At 47.5% G+C, this 23618-nt stretch overlaps 1 protein-coding gene across 1 annotated transcript in view; it reads left to right on the top strand.

Moving 5' to 3' along the window:
- Positions 1–23618, top strand: part of LOC109889309 (zinc finger protein 423) — a 163424-nt gene that overhangs the window by 132015 nt on the left and 7791 nt on the right. Inside the window, exons 6-7 of the mRNA XM_020480650.2 lie at positions 10594–10725; positions 14985–15100. Coding sequence (XP_020336239.1) covers positions 10594–10725; positions 14985–15100 — 248 coding nt within the window. The remainder of the gene's footprint in view (positions 1–10593; positions 10726–14984; positions 15101–23618) is intronic.

Consider the following 23618-nt stretch of genomic DNA (forward strand, 5'->3'; position numbering starts at 1 on the left):
TCGCCCCTGTGTCTTGTGAAGGTTGATGACCAGTCTGTGAGGTTGGGTTGTGAGTCCGGCCAGGTGCCTTGCTGCTCCAGCAGCCCACAGCGCCAGGCCTCAGATTCAATAAGGCTCTATCAGACCAAGGCTGTCCAGAAACACAGGCCAGCAGCAGCCAGGCAGCAGCCTAGACCTCCATTTACAACACACCTAATTACACTATCTTCATTATCTACATGATCTTCAATCACCTCAATTAGCAATCTGGGATGGGTGTTTGTGTGTGTGTGTGTTTCTGTGTGTGTGCGTGTGTGTGTGTGTGTGTGTGCGTGTTTGCACCTATTAAAAGTTATGTATTGGGCATGGAATAAGTGCTGTGTTTCACCTTGAGGTCTGTGGGCAACTGGTTAGGTCAGCGGTTGAATGTTAGGCTGCAGTGCATTTTGCATGACCAATATCAGTGAGCAAAATAACCATCATATTTGGCTTAGTTTACTTGGTTTAGTAATTATCTTCTTATTTCAGATTATTAGTAATGGCTTTGCAGTGTTCTGGCACAGATCTGTGCTGAAAACCTTGTCCCTCAATCTCAGAAACAGCTGTGTTTGTCAGCAAGGGCCAGAGAAAGCTCCAGTCACACAGATGCCGATCAGAAGAACTCATTATTCACACCAGCCTTGATTACAGGTTATAGTCAATTGCTGTTGCCGTGGTGATTAGCCCTAGATACAGAACAGAAGTGCTTGGTAACCTAGTTGGATGGGTGGTGATGATGTATGAGTTGCTCTTGTGGGAACTACCACAGACTCACAATGCCTTCCACTGGAGAGAGTGACAATAGTCGGCTAATGTCAATTAGAGCATATGTTCCCACATAGAACCTTTAATTATTACTGAAGCGTTTTGTAGGGCCTGTGTGTGAGTGTCTCATAATGTGGCCTATCGGCAACCTTTATGGACAGCACACGGCCTGCTAATGTGGGCTGTAAGACAGAGGCATATGGAAACATATGGATGGAGTCAGTGAGGTAGAGGGGGGAAGATGTAGAGCAACACTTGAAGTAAACGGAGGCCCTGGGAGTGACTGCCACTTATAAAGACTTATCATGTGGTGGTTTTATTGGTGCACTGATTACAGCTATTCCCACATGGGCACTTTAGAGCATTCCATTAACATTCAAAACACAAATACCATGCATACATTATACTCCCTCACACTCTCCCTCTCACAATCCATCTGGGCTGTGTGTGTGTGTGTGTGTGTGTGTGTGTGTGTGTGTGTGTGTGTGTGTGTGTGTGTGTGTGTGTGTGTGTGTGTGTGTGTGTGTGTGTGTGTGTGTGTGTGTGTGTGTGTGTGTGTGTGTGTGTGTGTGTGACCAAGCTCCGAGGTATTTATTTTTTGACCCTGAGATTTAAATGCACATATCATTTCCTTTTTGATTTCCTTTGCATATGGCTGCCATTATTATAGAGTGTAGTCAAGATGCCTAAACATAAACATCTTGTTTCCATCTGCATATAGGCTGCTAGGTGTAAGCCGAGGACACGCAGCACATGCAAGCTTATGTCGTTGATTATTTCCCATTTCTCTGGTGTTGGCTGGGGGGCCCCTGCCTGTGTCTCTGTGTGCTGCCTCTTTATCTGTGTGTGTGTGGAGGAAATGAGAAGCAGCTCTCCCAGGGAGAGAGGCCTGGATGGACAGCGGGCGGCCAGGGCCAGACAGGGCTGCTGGGCGGGGGCGCGGGCCTACTGCCTAACCCTGATTTGGTGGAGCCCAGGTGTTGTGGAGGAAGGAGGAAATGTGATTGGTGGAAGGTGGGGAGTTGTTGTGAGGTAGTTCAGTAGAATAGGACTAGAAGGATTACGGAGGACCTCGTCAGATACATTTTGAATGCTTAGCAGGACCAGAAAATGGTGAAATTCACACACTTATCAAGAGAACACGTGGTCATCCCTACTGTCTGTGGTCTGGCGGACTCACTAAACACCAATGCATATTTTGTAAATAATATCTGAGTGTTGGAATGTGCCCCTGGCTATCCGTACATTTTTTAAATAAGAAAATGTCTTTGCTTAATATAAGGATTTTTTAAAATAATTGATACTTTTACTTCTACTTCTGATACTTTTAGCAATTACAGTATATTTTAGCAATTACATTTACTTTTGATACTTAAGTATATTTAAAACCAAATACTTTTAGATTTTTTACTCAAGTAGTACTTTACTGGGTGCCTTTCACTTTTACTTGAGTGACTTTCTATTATTTTAAGGTATCTATACTCTTACTCAAGTTTGACAATTGGGTACTTTTTCTACCACTGAGTACCATGGCTTCATCATGGCTCCTGCAGTTCAGAGTGGCCAATTTGGGCCATTGACCTTGCAGTGTGTCAACAGACCCAATAAGAATGGAGAACCTTGGTAATCAGACCTGAAGACTGGTCAGTGGACACCAGTCCTTAGGTCAAAAGCCCACATAAAGTACAGTTGAAGTCGGAAGTTTACATACACCTTAGCCAAATACATTGAAAAGCAGTTTTTCACAATTCCTGACATTTAATCAGAGTAAAAATTCCCTGTCTTAGGTCAGTTAGGATCTTTATTTTAAGAATGTGAAATGTCAGAATATTAGTAGAGAGAATGATTTATTTCAGCTTTTATGTCTTTCATCACATTTCCAGTGGGTCAGAAGTTTACATACACTCATTAGTATTTGGTAGCATTGCCTTTAAATGGTTTAACTTGGGTCAAACGTTTCGGGTAGCCTTCCACAAGCTTCCCACAATAATTTGAGTGAGTTTTGGCCCATTCCTCCTGACAGAGCTGGTGTAACTGAGTCAGGTTTGTAGGCCTCCTTGCCTGCACACGTTTTTTCAGTTCTGCCCACAAATATTCTATGGGATTGAGGTCAGGGCTTTGTGATGGCCACTCAAATACCTTGACTTTGTTGTGTTAAGCTGTTTTTCCACAACTTTGGAAGTATGCTTGGGGTCATTGTCCATTTGGAAGACCCATTTGCGACCAAGCTTTAACTTCCTGACGGATGTCTTGAGATGTTGCTTCAATAAATCTACATAATTTTCCTACCTCATGATTCCATCTATTTTGTGAAGTGCACCAGTCCCTCCTGCAGCAAAGCACCCCCACGACATGATGCTGCCACCCCCGTTCTTCACGGTTGGGATGGTGTTCTTCAGCTTGCAAGCCTCCCCCTTTTTCCTCCAAACATAATGATGGTCATTATGGCCAAACAGTTCTATTTTTGTTTCATCAGACCAGAGATAATTTCTGAATGTACTTTTCGCACCAAAGTACATTCATCTCTAGGAGACAGAACGCGTCTCCTTTCTGAGCAGTATGACAGCTGCATGGTCCCGTGGTGTTTATACTTGCCTACTACTGTTTGTACAGATGAACGTGGTACCTTCAGGCATTTGGAAATTCCTCCCAAGGATGAACCAGACTTGTGGAGGTCTACAAAAAAAAAAATCTGAGGTCTTGGCTGATTTCTTTTGATTTTCTCATTATGTCAAGCAAAGAGGCACTGAGTTTGAAGGTCGGCCTTGAAATACATCCACAGGTACACCTCCAATTGACTCAAATTATGTCAATTAGCCAATCAGAAGCTTCTAAAGCCATGACATTTTCTGGAATTTTCCAAGCTGTTTAAAGTCGACTTAGTTTATGTAAACTTCTGACCCACTGGAAATGTGATACAGGAGGATACAGGTGATACAGGAGGAGGACTGTATTTTACCACAGGAGGGGGTAGAGGGTGGAAGGTATGGAGAGACAGAGGGAGATGGAGGAGTAGAGAAGGAGAGGGTGGAAAGGTGAAGAATGTAACAGGGTGTATTAGCAGCTCTGCTATTTTATGGGTGAGATGTTATTATATGTATGTGAAAGGGCAGAAATGTGTTGGGGCCTGCGGCTCGAGTGGACCATGTGTTCAAATTGTCTCTTATGTTTGTGTATGTTAATGTCGGTCAGACACTGAAGCACCTTGTCTGCCCTCCACCTGCCTCCCCATGCCCTCGAAGGTGCCGCCCATGCCCTCGAAGCTGTGCTGGAAACTTCTGACCAACTGGAATTGTGAAACAGTAAATTATAAGTGAAATAATCTGTCTGTAAACAATTGTTTGAAAAATGTATTGCTTCATGCACAAAGTAGATGTCCTAACTGACTTGGCAAAACTATAGTTTGTTCACAATACATTTGTGGAGTGGATGAAAAACGAGTTTTAATAACTCCAACCTAAGTGTATGTAAACTTCCGACTTCAACTGTATGTCAGGAAAGAGTAGATGGGTGTTTTTTTAATAGAAATGACTGCGATGGAGGGAGTTGGGGAGAAGGAGGGAAATGGAGCGACGAGTGGCTAGTGTGCTTTGGAAGGACAGTTTGTTTGTGTGTTTGCATGAAGGTCGGTTTCTACGGGGTGGAGAGATCCAGCATCCTACTGTTATGTAATCTGATAGGAGATTCCAAGCTGGTCAGCTCCATATGCCGTCCACGTCTGCCAAAAATATCTGGAGCCGGAGACTCCATCACGCTTGGCCCGACGGAGAGCGCTCTCCGGAAATATTTACTGCAGATAATAGGAAACGTGTGAACCAGGGCCGTGGCCAGGAGAGCGGGAGAAGGAGAGGAAAGAAAGAGGGAGTTGAAGGGAGAGAAGGATGGTCCCAGGCAGAGTCAGTAAACTGGTGGAAGAAGAGTAGTGAATAGCTGTGACAGAGAAGTGGCATACAAAGAGTTTGTGTCAGAGATAGATTGAGTGAAGGCAAGTGAAAGTCTGTGTATGTGTGGGTGTTAGGAGCTCCAGGGTTCATCTCAGCATTGCAGCTGTGTGTGTGTGTGTTTACGTGTTTGTTTGTGTGTTTGTGTGTGTGTGTGTGTGTGTGTATACGGGTGTGTGTGTCTGAAAGGGAAAGCAGAGGTGGAGAGCTCTTGGGACGCCTCCAGCTCTGCAGCAGGGTGTGTGTGTGTGTGTGTGTGTGTGTACTCTGGCCCACATTGCCGCCCCCACTACCATGGGTCAAGTTCAGTATGCCTCAATTTCTCCCATCTCTCTCTGTGTGTTTCCATGGCAACACACCTTGAGCTAGCCCCCTAGAGGAGCCCAGCACCTCCACCCCCTTTTGCCCCCTCAACCCCCCCCCCCCACTCTGCTCTCCCCTTGTATCTCTCCCGCCATCCCTGCCATCAATCGCCAGGCCAGGCTTTAGGCCGCAGGGCGAGGGGTGGGGGCCGGGGCCCTGGGGAAGCCCAGCTCACAACCAAGGAGCTCATTTATGTGCCAGTGCACACTGCAGGGGGTTGTGGGGAGAGAAGCTGGAGTGGGAGGAAGGGTGCGCCTGCGTTGACAGGGCTGTCCCCGCGGAGGGCTGTGAGCGAGGGCTCCACCTGACTCCCCCTGGTCAATTAGCTGGAAGCACATTGGCTAAGCAGCAACAGAGGCAGCCTCCCCGTTGTACCGCAGCAGTGTTTGTACAAGATAAGACTCCTGTTCAGTCGGTGGAATACCAGTTTAGGAATAATATATATATCGTTTTTTATTTCCTTCACTTGGCATCTTTCCTCTCCATCACTGCAAGGCCTTCCATCTCTCCACCCACCTTAGACTGTAGTCCTTTACCTGCTTTCTTTCAGTGCATCCCTCTCTTTCTTCTAGGGCTGGGAATTGCCATGGACCTCACAACACAATATCAGCACGATACTTAGATGCCAATATGATATGTATTGCGATTCTCAGATTCCATGTTCCAAACACATTGCTCACCATATGCCTGCTGCAGAGGGACAAGAGAGAGCCGTGAGAAAACGAGTTTTGATCAGTCATGGAAATAAAAGTGCTGAAAACAAATTGGATCCCTATTTTAAAAGAAGATGGAGAACAAGCTAAGAAGGAAAAATACTGGAGTTTTGGTGCAGCTACAGCCAACTAGCGCAAAAATAATTTTGTGATATGATATATCGTCAGAAATAATATCCCGTTATGTAATTGTACCGATTTTCCTTGTCTCGCATCACTTTCTTCTTCCTCACTCTCTCTTCCCCCTGCTTTCTCTCACACTGTCTCTCCTCCTTGCTTTCTCTCACACTGTCTCTCCTCCTTGCTTTCTCTCACACTGTCTCTCCTCCTTGCTTTCTCTCACACTGTCTCTCTCCTTGCTTTCTCTCACACTGTCTCTCTTCCCCCTGCTTTCTCTCACACTGTCTCTCTTCCCCCTGCTTTCTCTCACACTGTCTCTCCTCCTTGCTTTCTCTCACACTGTCTCTCTTCCCCCTGCTTTCTCTCACACTGTCTCTCCTCCTTGCTTTCTCTCACACTGTCTCTCTCCTCCTTGCTTTCTCTCACACTGTCTCTCCTCCTTGCTTTCTCTCACACTGTCTCTCCTCCTTGCTTTCTCTCATACTGTCTCTCTCCTCCCTGCTTTCTCTCACACTGTCTCTCCTCCTTGCTTTCTCTCACACTGTCTCTCTTCCCCTGCTTTCTCTCACACTGTCTCTCTTCCCCTGCTTTCTCTCACACGGTCTCTCCTCCTTGCTTTCTCTCACACTGTCTCTCTTCCCCCTGCTTTCTCTCACACTGTCTCTCTCCTCCTTGCTTTCTCTCACACTGTCTCTCTTCCCCCTGCTTTCTCTCACACTGTCTCTCCTCCTTGCTTTCTCTCACACTGTCTCTCTCCTTGCTTTCTCTCACACGGTCTCTCTTCCCCCTGCTTTCTCTCACACTGTCTCTCCTCCTTGCTTTCTCTCACACTGTCTCTCTTCCCCCTGCTTTCTCTCACACTGTCTCTCTCCTCCTTGCTTTCTCTCACACTGTCTCTCTTCCCCCTGCTTTCTCTCACACTGTCTCTCTCCTCCTTGCTTTCTCTCACACTGTCTCTCTCCTCCTTGCTTTCTCTCACACTGTCTCTCTTCCCCTGCTTTCTCTCACACTGTCTCTCTTCCCCCTGCTTTCTCTCACACTGTCTCTCTTCCCCCTGCTTTCTCTCACACTGTCTCTCTCCTCCTTGCTTTCTCTCACACTGTCTCTCTTCCCCCTGCTTTCTCTCACACTGTCTCTCTTCCCCCTGCTTTCTCTCACACTGTCTCTCTCCTCCTTGCTTTCTCTCACACTGTCTCTCTCCTCCTTGCTTTCTCTCACACTGTCTCTCTCCTCCTTGCTTTCTCTCACACTGTCTCTCTTCCCCTGCTTTCTCTCACACTGTCTCTCTTCCCCCTGCTTTCTCTCACACTGTCTCTCTTCCCCCTGCTTTCTCTCACACTGTCTCTCTTCCCCCTGCTTTCTCTCACACTGTCTCTCTTCCCCCTGCTTTCTCTCACACTGTCTCTCTTCCCCCTGCTTTCTCTCACACTGTCTCTCTTCCCCCTGCTTTCTCTCACACTGTCTCTCTCCTCCTTGCTTTCTCTCACACTGTCTCTCTTCCCCCTGATTTCTCTCACACTGTCTCTCTCCTCCTTGCTTTCTCTCACACTGTCTCTCTCCTCCTTGCTTTCTCTCACACTGTCTCTCTTCCCCTGCTTTCTCTCACACTGTCTCTCTTCCCCCTGCTTTCTCTCACACTGTCTCTCTTCCCCCTGCTTTCTCTCACACTGTCTCTCTTCCCCCTGCTTTCTCTCACACTGTCTCTCTCCTCCTTGCTTTCTCTCACACTGTCTCTCTTCCCCCTGCTTTCTCTCACACTGTCTCTCTTCCCCTGCTTTCTCTCACACTGTCTCTCTTCCCCTGCTTTCTCTCACACTGTCTCTCTCCTCCTTGCTTTCTCTCACACTGTCTCTCTTCCCCCTGCTTTCTCTCACACTGTCTCTCTTCCCCTGCTTTCTCTCACACTGTCTCTCTCATTGCTTTCTCTCGCTCCCTCTCTCTCTTCCCATTAGTGTCCTGGCAAGCCCTCATCAGTAATTCTGCGTATGTTTGACAGCATCATGCTGTTTCTCAATTAAGATTGTGCATACCTTAGGAGGTGGGGAAGGTTTTCCCCTCTCAATCACTTAAATATTCTCTTTCTCTCACTGTCTTCCTCCCTCTCTCGCTCTCTCTCCCTTTCTTCACTCTGCATACCGATCAAGCCTCTTAACAGATCGGTCTGTTTGTCCTTCTCTTTTTTCCTGTTGTCCGTGTCTGATCTGTGGTGCTGATAGCTGAAGTGAGGCCTTTAAAGGATGAGATGTGTTGTAGCTATTTAACCTCTCTCTGCTGCCATGCTAATGACTCTTCTATGGGCTGCTTGTACAAAACATCCATACACTCATCTAACAGGCCAAGTCCGTGACCACTTACTTGTGATGAATTCATCCTTTATTGGAATTGGAATGGTCATGTAGTGAGAAAAGAAAAGAGATGACACACTAATAGGGATTATGTTTATTCATGATTGTCTGCATCAGTGATTTGTATAGCAGTACAGTATATACTCTTAATATGTCATAGCGTAATTAGTATGCTATAAACTCTGTACAAGTTGAGTACAGTTTGGCTTTGTGTGCTAGTTTAGTGAAACTCCCAGGACTCACCTTCACCAAACCTCTGATCTCCCTCCCTGCCCCAGTGCGGGCCTCCCGGAGTAGGAGCTGTGCGGCGGTGTGGCTGCCTCACGGATCAAATGCTCTCTCAGACACAAAGCTGGCCGGCAGGACGTTCCAGGGTCCTGTCATCTCGCCATGGTTCCCCCACACACACACAGCCCGCCCGACCCAGCCCGCTTTGTGTCTGATAGAGCTCAGCCCACCAGCCCTCCCTCTGTGCGCTGAAAGGGAGGACAGACAGAGTGCACTCCCCACTCACTGATCAAAACAACTGTATTTGTATAGAAAATACATCACTTTCATAGGACCCACACATACAAACGCTCTGGGCCCCCTCACTCTGCGCCCTTGGACTGGCGGACAGCCCAATTAACCCCCTGCTCTCTGTATTGAGCTCAGTTCTCCCTCTCTCTCTCTCTCTCTCTCTCTCTCTCTCTCTCTCTCTCTCTCTCTCTCTCTCTCTCTCTCTCTCTCTCTCTCTCTGTCTCTGTCTCTCTCTCTGTCTCTCTCTCTGTCTCTCTCTGTCTCTGTCTCTCTGTCTCTCTCTCTCTCTCTCTCTGTCTCTCTCTCTCTCTCTCTCTCTCTCTCTCTCTCTCTCTCTCTCTCTCTCTCTGTCTCTGTCTCTGTCTCTCTCTCTGTCTCTCTCTCTGTCTCTCTCTCTCTCTGTCTCTCTCTCTCTCTCTGTCTCTCTCTGTCTCTGTCTCTCTCTCTGTCTCTCTCACTCTCTCTCTGTCTCTCTCTCTGTCTCTGTCTCTCTCTCCATATTGAGCTCAGTTCTCTCTCTCAATGTTTAACTCATACATAACCCTCATTTCACTTTTGGACGCGTATGCAGTATGCTAGATCTATTGTCAGCTGATGTTTGTAGATCAGTATTCTATGGGTCAGTTGGTGCTGTTGGTTGTGTTGTGGTTATCGCTGTAGGGTTTATTCTCTCTCCTCTCTCTCTCTCTGTGTGTGTCTCTGGGTTCATGGGAAGTTTCACCTGCTGCTTCAATCTTGCCACAATTTAATATTTTAAATGGTAATCAACCACCATCTCAGTGTGGTTTGGGACAGAAAGGCATCCCACCCAAACACGATGTCTTTGAGGAAGCAGCAGCGGGGAGGGGCAGACCAAAGGAGTACCCTCGCCAATGCCTCTAAGCCCCGTCCGCACCCAGCTCCACACCCCCCTCCTTCCCGTAGCCATTCAGACAGGGATTAAGGCACCCTTGTGCAGGCCTTTGAGACAGAGAGGAGATTGGAGTCAGTGGATGTGGTTTTGGTATGGGGGGTGTTGGTGGGGTGAGGTGGGGAGGTCAGGGGGGTGTTAGGGATGTTTGATTGAAGACTTTATTAACTCTGCGTGCCACTGTTGCTGAGCAGCGGGACACCTCGGGCATGGGGGACACTGTCTGTGGTGGGACAGCGGGGTAGGCGGGGAGGTTGCCTTGAGGGGGGACAGGGACCGGCAGCGGTGTCTTCCACGGTTTGGGGCTTGGCGAGAGGCTGCGATTGGGGCGCAGTGGAGGTAATCTGATGGCACGGGGACGGGCGCGGCTCGGTCCTGTGTGGCGCTCGGCCGATAAGACAGGAGCGGAGGCGCCCAGCCAGGACCCAACGCCCACCTTTCATCTGTCCCACGGCGGAGGGGGCCGCTGATGTCATTCATGCAGGCTTAAAATAGAGCGGCGAGCAGGGGGAGGGCACATAGCCCAGACCACTGGGGGTGGCAGGCAATTACCGGCCGGGAGAGAAGAGGCACTGGGAGAAGGGGAGGGGGGAGCGGCTGGTCACACAGGCCAGTTCTGAGAGAGAGAGAGAGAGAGAGAGAGAGAGAGAGAGAGAGAGAGAGAGAGAAGCGGATGGACATCCCTTTCTCAGTAGGATTCAGACTGGACATGTCTCCCTCTCTGGGCATATCGGAGAGAGGCAATGATGGAATTGAACCGCTATACTTCAGTACACACACCTGTACATGAGCTGACACTTTTAATTGTGTGTGTTTGATAATAATGTATATGTATAATGTGTTTCCCCTGCCTTCACCCTCTGACCCTCCTTGTTGTGTGGTGTGTTCTTCTTTTGCAGAGGAAGGCATCAATCACGAGTGCAAGCTGTGTAACCAGATGTTTGACTCTCCGGCCAAGCTCCTGTGTCACCTGATCGAGCACAGCTTCGAGGGCATGGGCGGCACCTTCAAGTGTCCCGTCTGCTTCACAGGTGGGGAGGGGAGGCAGGTGGAGGGCAGTCAAGGTGCTTCAGTGTCTGACCGACATTAACATACACAAACATAGAGACAATTTGAACACATGGTCCACTCGAGCCGCAGGCCCCAACACATTTCTGCCCTTTCACATACATATAATAACATCTCACCCATAAAATAGCAGAGCTGCTAATACACCCTGTTACATTCTTCACCTTTCCACCCTCTCCTTCTCTACTCCTCCATCTCCCTCTGTCTCTCCATACCTTCCACCCTCTACCCCCTCCTGTGGTAAAATACAGTCCTCCTCCTGTATCACCTGTATCCTCCTGTATCACATTTCCAGTGGGTCAGAAGTTTACATAAACTAAGTCGACTTTAAACGGCTTGGAAAATTCCAGAAAATGTCATGGCTTTAGAAGCTTCTGATTGGCTAATTGACATAATTTGAGTCAATTGGAGGTGTACCTGTGGATGTATTTCAAGGCCGACCTTCAAACTCAGTGCCTCTTTGCTTGACATAATGGGAAAATCAAAAGAAATCAGCCAAGATCTCAGAAAAAAAACTTGTAGACCTCCACAAGTCTTCTTCATACTTGGGAGCAATTTCCAAATGCCTGAAGGTACCACGTTCATCTGTACAAACAATAGTAGGCAAGTATAAACACCACGGGACCACGCAGCCGTCATACCGCTCAGGATGGAGACGTGTTCTGTCTCCTAGAGATGAACGTACTTTGGTGAACAACAGCAAAGGACCATGTGAAGATGCTGGTACAAAAGGTATCTATATCCACAGTAAAAACAAGTCCTATATCAACATAACCTGAAAGGCCGCTCAGCAAGGAAGGAGACACTGCTCCAAAACCGCCATAAAAAAGCCAGACTACGGTTTGCCACTGCACATGGGGACAAAGATTGTACTTTTTGGAGAAATGTCCTCTGGTCTGATGAAACAAAAATAGAACTGTTTGTCCATAATAATCATCGATATGTTTGCAGGCAAAAGGGGGAGGCTTGCAAGCCGAAGAACTCCATACCAACCGTGAAACACGGGGGTGGCAGCATCATGTTGTGGGGGTAGCAGTATCATGTTGTGGGGGGTAGCAGTATCATGTTATGGGGGTAGGATATCATGTTGTGGGGGTGCTTTGCTGTAGGAGGGACTGGTGCACTTCACAAAATAGATGGCATCATGAGGCAGGAAAATTAGGTGGATACATTGAAGCAACATCTCAAGACATCAGTCAGGAAGTTAAAGCTTGGTCGCAAATGGGTCTTCCAAATGGACAATGACCCCAAGCATACTTCCAAAGTTGAAGCAAAATGGCTTAAGGACAACAGAGTCAAGGTATTAGAGTGGCCATCACAAAGCCCTGACCTCAATCCCATATAACATTTGTGGGCAGGACTGAAAAGGTGTGTGCGAGCAAGGAGGCCTACAAACGTGACTCAGTTACACCAGCTCTGTCAGGAGGAATGAGCCAAAATTCACCCAACTTATTGTGGGAAGCTTGTGGAAGGCTACCCGAAATATTTGACCAAAGTTAAACCATTTAAAGGCAATGCTACCAAATACTAGTTGAGTGTATGTAAACTTCTGACCCACTGGGAATGTGAGGAAAGAAATAAAAGCTGAAATTAATCACTCTCTACTAATATTCTGACATTTCACATTCTTAAAATGAAGTGGTGATCCTAACTGACCTAAGACGGGGAAAATTTACTCAGATTATCTTAACTGAGTTTAAATGTATTTGTCTAAGGTTCCAACTTCAACTGTAAATCCATATAGTAAAGAATAACCTAAATAGAAAAAAACCTCACTCCACACATCGGAGTCAGGGGTGCGAGATAGTGAAAATATCATGATAAATACCCAAGCTGCAGTTGACCGAGCAGAGCCAGTCCACAGAGGTCAACTCTGTGCTTCTGAGTAGGAGAACTCCGGTCCTTCAAGAGTCCTGCCGTGCTGATGGGAACGTTAATTAGAGCTGATTTACCCATGGTGCAACCTGGTCAGACGTCCCCCCTGAGTGGCTGAGACTCACACAGTCCACTCTTTTCAGTCACAGGCACAGCCACAGAGTTAAGCACAGGGCCAGGGCCGTCCAGGCGTAGCACAGAGACTAGCCCAGCCACTATCAGCTTGATAATGGCACATGTACAGTCACAGGGCAGGACAGGTGTAGGGCCGGCCAGGCGTAGCACAGAGACCAGCCCAGCCACTATCAGCTTGATAATGGCACATGCACAGTCACAGGGCTGGACAGGTGTAACACAGAGACTAGCCCAGCCACTATCAGCTTGATAATGGCACATGTACAGTCACAGGGCTGGACAGGTGTAGGGCCGGCCAGGCGTAGCACAGAGACCAGCCCAGCCACTATCAGCTTGATAATGGCACATGCACAGTCACAGGGCTGGACAGGTGTAATACAGAGACTAGCCCAGCCACTATCATCTTGATAATGGCACATGCACAGTCACAGGGCTGGACAGGCGTAACACAGAGACTAGCCGAGCCACTATCATCTTGATAATGGCACATGCACAGTCACAGGGCTGGACAGGTGTAGGGCCAGCCAGGCGTAGCACAGAGACCAGCCCAGCCACTATCAGCTTGATAATGGCACATGCACACTCACAGGGCTGGACAGGTGTAGGGCCGGCCAGGCGTAGCACAGAGACTAGCCCAGCCACTATCAGCTTGATAATGGCACATGCACAGTCACAGGGCTGGACAGGTGTAACACAGAGACTATCCCAGCCACTATCAGCTTGATAATGGCACATGCACAGTCACAGGACTGGACAGGTGTAACACAGAGACTAGCCCAGCCACTATCAGCTTGATAATGGCACATGCACAGTCACAGGGCTGGACAGGTGTAACACAGAGACTAGCCCAGCCACTATCAGCTTGATAATGGCACATGCACAGTCACAGGGCTGGACAGGTGTAACACAGAGACTATCCCAGCCACTTTCATCTTGATAATGGCACATGCACAGTCACAGGGCTGGACAGGTGTAACACAGAGACTATCCCAGCCACTATCATCTTGATAATGGCACATGCACAGTCACAGGGCTGGACAGGTGTAACACAGAGACTAGCCCAGCCACTATCAGCTTGATAATGGCACATGCACAGTCACAGGGCTTGACAGGTGTAACACTGAGACTAGCCGAGACTAGCAGGCCGAGCAGAACGGCTCAAGGTCCTTCAGGCTTGGCCGTGGTCCCCTGTGTCTGCTGTGCCCCAGATCAGAAAGGCCCTGAGAGGTCAGAGAATAAAGAGCAGTTTGAAAGAGGAGGGCAGCTAATCCTCTGTGGCCGTCCGGATGGTTTAGGGGCCCGCTGTACGTGTCCTCAGAGTTAAGCAGCCAGGACTCTACAGGCAGCAGGCTGAAAGTCACATTGGACCACCGGCTCCCCTCTAAGAATCAGAAATATTATTTCCACTGAAATACAGATATGGTTGACCGCAGCTGAGATGCCATTTTGTGTCCTTCTTTCTTTCTTTTTGTCTGTTTTTAGTTTCTCTCTATCTGTTTCTCTAGTAATTGGACATCCCAATCCCTCCCTGCCTGTCTAAGAATCTACCTGTTTGTCTGTCTGCATCAGAAGACTTACTGTAAGCTCAGACCATGTAGCAGCCGCCCTTCTCTCTCTCTCTCTCTCTGTTCCTCTCAGTAGATGTGTGTCCCCCTTCCCCCACAGGTACACAGCACTCTTTTAAAGTTGAACTCTATTCCTGTGCGGGTTATGAATAAGTTAGGGGTGCTGCTCCTTTGGGGATGGTTAATAATTCAGACTTTCCGCACACACAGCAAACTTAAGTTTACTGAAACAAAACAGAAGGAAAAAAAACACAGGAGTGAAAATTAAAAAACAGGAATGGAGGATAATTTATTGATAAATATCACAAGGTTTGTAGGGGAGAGTGTAGTCTGCTTGCTGTCTCCCCCATCTCTCCATCTCTCCTCTCATTCCCGTAGCGGCTCTGATGGAGCTTCATCCACTAATGTTCATGTGAGAGGGGTCCTTTTCCCTTTATTTGTATTGACCCTGTTGAAGTTGTTGTTTTAGTTGAACTAGTATGACTTTGTCTCTGGCCTCAGGATTTGCAATCAGGGAGAGTGAGATTTGAAACCTTTCCCTTTTCCCTCCCAAAATTGTATTCAAAAATCTAGTTCTCTAGCTAGCATAACTTATCACCAGTCTGACCAATCATCTAACCTATCCTCCTACTTCTCCCCTCCCCCAGCCTTTGTCCAGGCCAATAAGCTGCAGCAGCACATCTTTGCCGTCCACGGTCAGGAGGACAAGATCTACGACTGCTCCCAGTGTCCACAGAAGTTCTTCTTCCAGACTGAGCTTCAGGTCAGTACACTAACACTCATTTCAAAACAACAGAGTGATGGCATCTCTCAGTACCATACAGCATATTTTGCTGGCCAATATAATCTAAAATCATAAGATATGACTTCAATATGAATTGCTTCTAATGGACTCCTGAGTATCTTAGCAGAATTATTGATAAACCAATATTTTTGTCCACCTCAGTTTATGGTCTTCACTACCAGGATTCAATTCCAGTCTTAAACAGGCTGTTATGACAGGGTATAGTTAAATGTCTTCTGTGGTATGATTGATAATTAATAAGGAAATTATCAGCAGAGTAAATTAGTAGCTTCCTTATGGGCAGTAACGGTTAAACTCCAGTCCATTGAGCTAATCAATCAGCTCTCCTGCTGGTCTCTCTGGTGCGCACAAACACACACGCACACACACACGCACGCACACACACACACACATACTACCCCTGACACAAGCACACACACTCCTCCTCTCATTCATACATACTCTTACAGGAATCCATTTGATTATCATAGTGAGAGGCCATCATTTAACTGGGCTACCGCTACCACATACACGACCAAAGGTATGTGGACACCTGCTTGTCTAACATCTCATTCCAATATCATGGGCATTAATATGGCGTTGGTCCCCCCTTTGCTGCTATAACAGCCTCCACTCTTCTGGGAAGGCTTTCCGCTGGATGCTGGAACATTGCTGTGGGGACTTGCTTCCATTCAGCCATAAGCGTTAGTGAGGTTGGACACTGATGTTGGACGTTTAGGCCTGGTCTCGCAGTCTGCGTTCCAATTCATCACAAAGGTGTTGGATGACTGTGCAGGCCAGTCAAGTTCTTCCACACCAATCTCAACAAATCATTATTTGTATTGACCTCGCTTTACGCACGGGGGCATTGTCATGCTGAAACAGGAACGGGCCTTCCCCAAACTGTTGCCACAAAGTTGGAAGCACAGAATAGTCTAGAATGTCACTGTATGCTGTGGCATTAAGATTTCCCTTCACTGGAACTAAGAGGCCTAGTCCAAACCATGGATAACAGACCCAGACCATTATTCCTCCTCCACCAAACTTTACATTTGGCATTATGCATTTGGCAGGCAGCATTCTCCTGGCATCTGCCAAACACAGATTTGTCTGTCAGACTGCCAGATGGTGAAACGTGATTCATCACTACAGAGAACACGTTTTCACTGCTCCAGAGTCCAATGGTGGTGAGCTTTACACCACTCTAGCTGATGCTTGGCATTGCGCATGGTGATCTTAAGCTTGTGTGCGACTGCTCAGCCATGGAAACCCATTTCATGAATCTCCAGACGAACGGTTCTTGTGCTGACATTGCTTCTAGAGGCAGTTTGGAACTTGATCGTTGCAACCTAGGTGCTTCAGCACTTGGCAGTCCCGTTCTGTGAGCTTGCGTGGCCTACCATTTTGTGGCTGAGCCATTGTTGCTTCTAGACGTTTCCACTTCACAGTAACAGTTGACCGGGGCAGCTTTAGCTGGGCAGAAATTTGACAAACTGACTTGTTGGAAAGGTGTCATCCTATGATGGTGCCACGTTGAACGTCTCTGAGCTCTTCAGTAAGACCATTCTACTGCCAATGTGTTGCTATGGAGATTGCATGGCTGTGTGCTCGATTTTATACACCTGTCAGCAAAGGGTATGGCTGAAATAGCAGAATCCATTCATTTGAAGGGGAGTCCACATACTTTTGTATATATAGTGTACTACCTGTAGTACGACCACACCTACATATACTTATACACACTGTTTTAACCACTGAAGACGCTGACACACTGTACATGTACATGCAGACGCAAAGACGTGGATCTAGCCACCCCTTCCCTCCATCAGGTTTACTTTCCTCCATCCGTCCACCCCTCCCTTCCTGTCTCCCACCACCCTATCCTGGCAGGGTTCTGGCTGGGTCGGGTCATTAGGGTCCAGACAGATCGTGGAGGGCCGGGCTCTATATAACTCACTCCAGAGTGAGTCCAGTGGGCAGCTGGGGTCAGTGTTATTCTGCCCTGCCCCTGGCTGGATCCATCATCCTGAGCTATCGGCCTACTACTATCAAAAACCCTCCCTCTCCCCCTCTCTTCCTCATGTGTTCTCCCTCCCTCCCTTCCTCTCTTCCTCATGTGTTCTCCCTCCCTCTCTTCCTCTTGTCCTCATGTGTTCTCCCTCCCTCTCCCTCTCTTCCTCATGTGTTCTCCCTCCCTCTCTTCCTCTTGTCCTCATGTGTTCTCCCTCCCTCTCCCTCTCTTCCTCATGTGTTCTCCCTCCCTCCCTTCCTCTCTTCCTCATGTGTTCTCCCTCCCTCTCTTCCTCTTGTCCTCATGTGTTCTCCCTCCCTCTCCCTCTCTTCCTCATGTGTTCTCCCTCCCTCCCTCTCCCTCTCTTCCTCATGTGTTCTCCCTCCCTCTCGTCCTCTTGTCCTCATGTGTTCTCCCTCCCTCTCCCTCTCTTCCTCATGTGTTCTCCCTCCCTCCCTCTCCCTCTCTTCCTCATGTGTTCTCCCTCCCTCCCTCTTCCTCTCTTCCTCATGTGTTCTCCCTCCCTCTCTCCCTCTTGTCCTCATGTGTTCTCCCTCCCTCTCCCTCTCTTCCTCATGTGTTCTCCCTCCCTCTCCCTCTCTTCCTCATGTGTTCTCCCTCCCTCTCCCTCTCTTCCTCATGTGTTCTCCCTCCCTCTCCCTCTCTTCCTCATGTGTTCTCTCTCCCTCTCTTCCTCATGTGTTCTCCCTCCCTCTCCCTCTCTTCCTCATGTGTTCTCTCTCCCTCTCCCTCTCTTCCTCATGTGTTCTCTCTCCCTCTTTTTCTCATGTGTTCTCCCTCCCTCTCTCCCTCTTTTTCTCATGTGTTCTCTCTCCCTCTCTTCCTCATGTGTTCTCTCTCCCTCTCTTCCTCATGTGTTCTCCCTCCCTCTCCACTCTGGTAGTTGGTAGAGGAGTGGGTGGGTATGCTAGCCCAAGGAGTGAGCTGCCTGTGAGCATAATGGACAAATAATATCCATGGCTCCATTTGGGGCTGTAACCTAAATCTCCTGACCATCCCACAGAGCCCCCCCTCCTCTAGCCCCGGACCCGGCCCCCCCACCCTGACGTGACAGTGATGTAGGGCTGACGGGGGTGGGCATATGGCCGGTCAGTCCATTTAGCAGCAGGAGGAGCGCTGAAACCTGTCTGTCACTGTCTGCCTCACTCCGATGCCGGGCGACCGAGAGATAAACACCAACTGATCGCACAGTGTGGCATGGCCCCATCTCACACCCATCTCACATGGCCACAGCAGCATCCTCTGATGGGCTTGAGTGTGTGTCCTTCTTCACTTTTACTGGCCCTGTTCCATGTTTGGACATTGCCTCACCCATCCCGCCCACAAGCTCCCCAGCCCACCCCTGTGCTTTGCCCCAGGAGGAACAGTTGGGGATATGCAGTGGTCTGAGTGCGGAGATGAACTGGGCTGGTCGTGGAGGTTAGTGGTGGGGCTGGTTGTTTGGGTGTTTGTGTTAATGAGGTCTGAATGGATGGAGGATGGAGGAGGCGGCCTGACCTGTCTGGGCTGTGCCCTGCTCGGGGCTCCCTACCCCAGCCCTCTGAGGGCCCAGGCAGGGCCACCCTCCGTTAATCTTTCAGCTGTCCCTTGGGCCTGTGGGGGGACACGTCACTGCATCATCCCTTCTCCCTCATGGCCACCTACTCCACGCTCCTCACTTTTCAAAACTCTCTCTCATGCCCCCTCTCTCTCTCTCGCTTTCTCTCTCTCCTTGTCCCATATGTACCAGCCCCCATTCATATTTTAGCCCATCTCAGCTCCTCTCGTCTCTTCTCTCCTCATCTGTGCCTCTCCCCAATGCCCCATAAATAGTGCAGACGTAAGCTGGTAAATAAGTGATGCTTCGCCCCTGATCAGCACTGTTAGACCCAGCCTGCCGGATCTGGATTCCTTTACTGGAAACTTCAGAGACTTGGCTGTTTTTTGTGTGTTGTTGTTTGTCTCCCCCAGGTGCTGCAGAGTCCCCCACACCCCACACTTACCAACCCTCACCCCTCCGTGGTCTGCTGTCATTCGCTGACAGCATGGCTGATCTTTACACTATTTAATTTAACCCTCGAGGGAGGAAGGGGGGGGGGGGGGGGCGCCACCCAGCACTCCCCCTCTGTTGGCATGTGTGTACACTATTTCCTTTAGCACTAGTAAATATTTAACTCCAGTCAGCAGTTTGGAATGAGAGGAGGGAGGGGTCTCTGTCCTCCGGCTTGTTTGTTTTTTGATTCCTCCTCCTCCCTCCCTCTACATCCAGAAAGTGTTGAATATTTGAGGGCAGCTATGCTGCTATGACAGTACTGTAGGAGCTGGGGTTTGGGTCTTAGAGCAGAGATACAGAGAGCCGGGAACATGGGCTGCAGCGTTTACACAGGCAGTCCAATTCTGATCTTTTTCTCACTAATTGGTCTTTTGACCAGTCATATCAGATCTTTTCACATCAGATCATTTTCAGAGCTGATCCGATTGGTCAGAAGACCAATTAGTGAAAGAAAGATCCAAATTGTAAATGCAGCCATGAAGGCACACCACTAACATACAGTGTGTGATCTGTGTCTGCTGTGTTTGATTGGACAAGTAGTGCACTAAGCAGTGTCTTATTTAGCCTCATGTACATTCACGGTAGCAAAGGTATTGCCTTAGTTAGTCCATGTCTATGTTCTCTGCTGTAGCTATGCTACGGTGTGTGAATATTGTAGTGTTTGTCTGTGTGTGTGTGTTTGTGTGTGTGGGTTACTGGGGAGTTCTTAGTGTGCTCATTATGGCGTGCCACGGTGTGGAGGCAGGATTTGATCTAGGTGTCCCAGTGACAGTCTCTGGTTGTGTCCCCGCTGCCCCACTGTGCAGAGTGGCGCTCCATGTTATTAGAATGGGGACCAAGAGATCTCTCTGCAGACCTCCCCACCCCAGCCCCACGCCTCTTCCCAAAACCTCCTTACAAAATGATGGGTCAGCTCAGAGCGGTGCAGTCTGGGGACTGCATGCACCACATGCAGGATGCATACAGCTGTCTAGCATACCTGGGTCTGTCTGAGCTGCACCACAGAACACTATGGTCCACTGTGGTAGCCTACACGGCTCTAGTTGTCAGGCAGCGGTGTGAAGCTGTGGTCACGGTATCAATGGTGTAGTCTTACACAGCTCGATAAACATATTGTACAAAAACGACACTTGAGATGAGAACCAGGATTTTGGTTCAGTCTTTGTGTATAGCATAGCAAATGTATCAACTTCTGAGGAGATGCGTGGAACATACTAGAGGTTGACCGATTAATCGGAAGGGCCGATTAATTAGGGCCGATTTCAAGTTTTCATAACAATCGGAAATCAGTATTTTTTTTTTTATGTATATATTTTTTTACACCTTTATTTAATCTGTATTTAACTAGGCAAGTCAGTTAAGAACACATTCTTATTTTCAATGACGGCCTAGGAACGGTGGGTTAACTGCCTCGTTCAGGGGCAGAAAGACAGATTTTCACCTTGTCAGCTCAGGGGATCCAATCAACCTTACAGTTAACTAGTCCAACGCAATAACGACCTGCCTCTCTCTCGTTGCACTCCACAAGGAGACTGCCTGTTACGCAAATGCAGTAAGCCAAGGTAAGTTGCTTGCTAGCATTAAACTTGTCTTATAAAAAACAATCAATTATAATCACTAGTTAACTACACATGGTTGATGATATTACTAGATATTATCTAGCGTGTCCTGTGTTGCATATAATCTGACTGAGCATACAAGTATCTAAGTATCTGACTGAGCGGTGGTAGGCAGAAGCAGGCACGTAAACATTCATTCAAACAGCACTTTCGTGCGTTTTGCCAGCAGCTCTTCCTTGTGCGTCAAGCATTGCGCTGTTTATGACTTCAAACCTATCAACTCCCGAGATGAGGCTGGTGTAACCGAAGTGAAATGGCTGGCTAGTTAGCGCACGCTAATAGCGTTTCAAACGTCACTCGCTCTGAGCCTTGGGGTGGTTGTTTCCCTTGCTCTGCATGGGTACCGCTTCAATGTGGTGGCTGTTGTCATTATGTTGCTGGTTCGAGCCCAGGGAGGAGCGAGTAGAGGGACGGAAGCTATACTGTTACACTGGCAATACTAAAGTGCCTATAAGAACATCCAATAGTCAAAGGTTAATGATTTACAAATGGTATAGAGGGAAATAGTCCTATAATAACTACAACCTAAAACTTCTTACCTGGGAATATTGAAGACTCATGTTAAAAGGAACCACCAGCTTTCATATGTTCTCACGTTCTGAGCAAGGAACTAAAATGTTAGCTTTCTTACATAGCACATATTGCACTTTTACGTTCTTCTCCAACACTTTGTTTTTGCATTATTTAAACCAAATTGAACATGTTTCTGTAACGGTCCTCTTGTGGTGGAGGAGAGTCGGACCAAAATGCAGCGTGTAGATTGCGATCCATGTTTAATAAATGAACGTAAAACACGAATCAATATAAACACTACAAAACAAAGAACGTAACGAAAACCGAAACAGCCTATACTTGTGTAAAACTAACACAGAGACAGGAACAAGGACACTAAGGACAATCACCCACGACATACTCAAAGAATATGGCTGCCTAAATATGGTTCCCAATCAGAGACCATGATAAACACCTGCCTCTGATTGAGAACCACTTCAGACAGCCATAGACTTAACTAGAACACCCCACTAAGCTACAATACCAATACATACACACCACATACAAAAACCCATGCCACACCCTGGCCTGACCAAATAAATGAAGATAAACACAAAATACTTCAACCAGGGCGTGACAGTTTCATTATCTACTTGAGGCTAAATTGATTTTATTGATGTATTATATTAAGTTAAAATAAGTGTTAATTCAGTATTGTTGTAATTGTCATTATTTATTTAATTATTAGTTATTATTTATTTTTTACATCGTCCGATTAATCGGTATCGGCTTTTTGGTCCTCCAATAATCGGCATCGGTATCGACGTTGAAAAATCATAATCGGTCGACCTCTAGAACATACTATGGTCCCTCACTACCTCAGCCCCAGGACCTGTTTAAGTTGTTCACCTGTTTTTCTGTGTTTTGTTTTCATTCTCATTCTGCACTGCGAAAGAAACTCAGACAAATTTGAGTGTGGTGAATTCAAATGAAAAACGCTCTACATGGGGTAAGCTAATCTTCTGAGAAAATCAAGACATTCACATCCTGTCATCTTACCATGTTGTGTGTGCACGTTATTTCCTACAAGTCTCTGAAAGGGGCAATGACACCCTGTATAATACCCACACACACATTCCCCATAGAGATTCTGTCACAAACCTTCCCCTCGTGAAATTACCCTCCCTAAGTGACAGTGTGGAATGAAGAGAGAAGGAGGGAGGCCATGGCTGCCCTGACTCCCAGAGAGATGAGGTGTCTGGGAGAAATTGGGGGCCAGCGTGGAGGTGGGAGAGGAACCCTGGGACAAAGAGGAGGAAAGATCCACAGGGATAGTCAGCTATTCTATGTCTCTGTTCTTCACTCTCCATCCTTTGCCTTTATCTGTCTGTTGCATTCCATTATATGTATACTATCAAACACAGAGAGCTGGAGAGGGAGATTTCAAAAATAAATAAATAATAATAACCTTTATTTTATTAGGCAAGTCAGTTAAGAACAAATTCTTATTTTTAATGACAACCTAGGAACAGTGGGTTAACTGCCTGTTCAGGGTCAGAACGACAGATTTTGTACCTTATCAGCTCGGGGATTTGAACTTGCAACCTTTCGGTTACTAGTCCAATGCTCTAACCACTAGGCTACCCTGGAGGGAGAGGGGAAGGAAAGAAAGACGGAGAGAGGAAGGGAAGGGGGGCAGTTCTCTGTTCCTGGACCCTGTCTCTGTTTCAGTGTGTCTGCCTCCACAGAGCAAAGCGTCGTCCCTAGTCAGATATAACAGTTCAAAATAATCAAATCTAATTTGATTTGTCACATGCGCCGAATACAACAGGTTACAACACCTTACAATGAAATGCTTACTGCTTATATGCCTACTTACAAGCCCATAACCAACAATGCAGTTTTAAGACAAATAAGAGTTACATTTTTTTAAACTAAATAAACTGAACTAAAAAATAAAAGAGCAACAATAAAATAACAAGGCTATATACGTGTGGTAGTGGTACAGAGTCAATGTGCGGAGGTACAGGTTAGTAATGAGGCTATATACGTGTGGTAGTGGTACAGAGTCAATGTGCGGAGGTACAGGTTAGTAATGAGGCTATATACGTGTGGTAGTGGTACAGAGTCAATGTGCGGAGGTACAGGTTAGTAATGAGGCTATATACGTGTGGTAGTGGTACAGAGTCAATGTGCGGAGGTACAGGTTAGTAATGAGGCTATATACGTGTGGTAGTGGTACAGAGTCAATGTGCGGAGGTACAGGTTAGTAATGAGGCTATATACGTGTGGTAGTGGTACAGAGTCAATATGCGGAGGTAC

This window comes from Oncorhynchus kisutch, linkage group LG4 (genome assembly GCF_002021735.2).
Source record: "Oncorhynchus kisutch isolate 150728-3 linkage group LG4, Okis_V2, whole genome shotgun sequence".
NCBI lineage: Eukaryota > Metazoa > Chordata > Actinopteri > Salmoniformes > Salmonidae > Oncorhynchus > Oncorhynchus kisutch.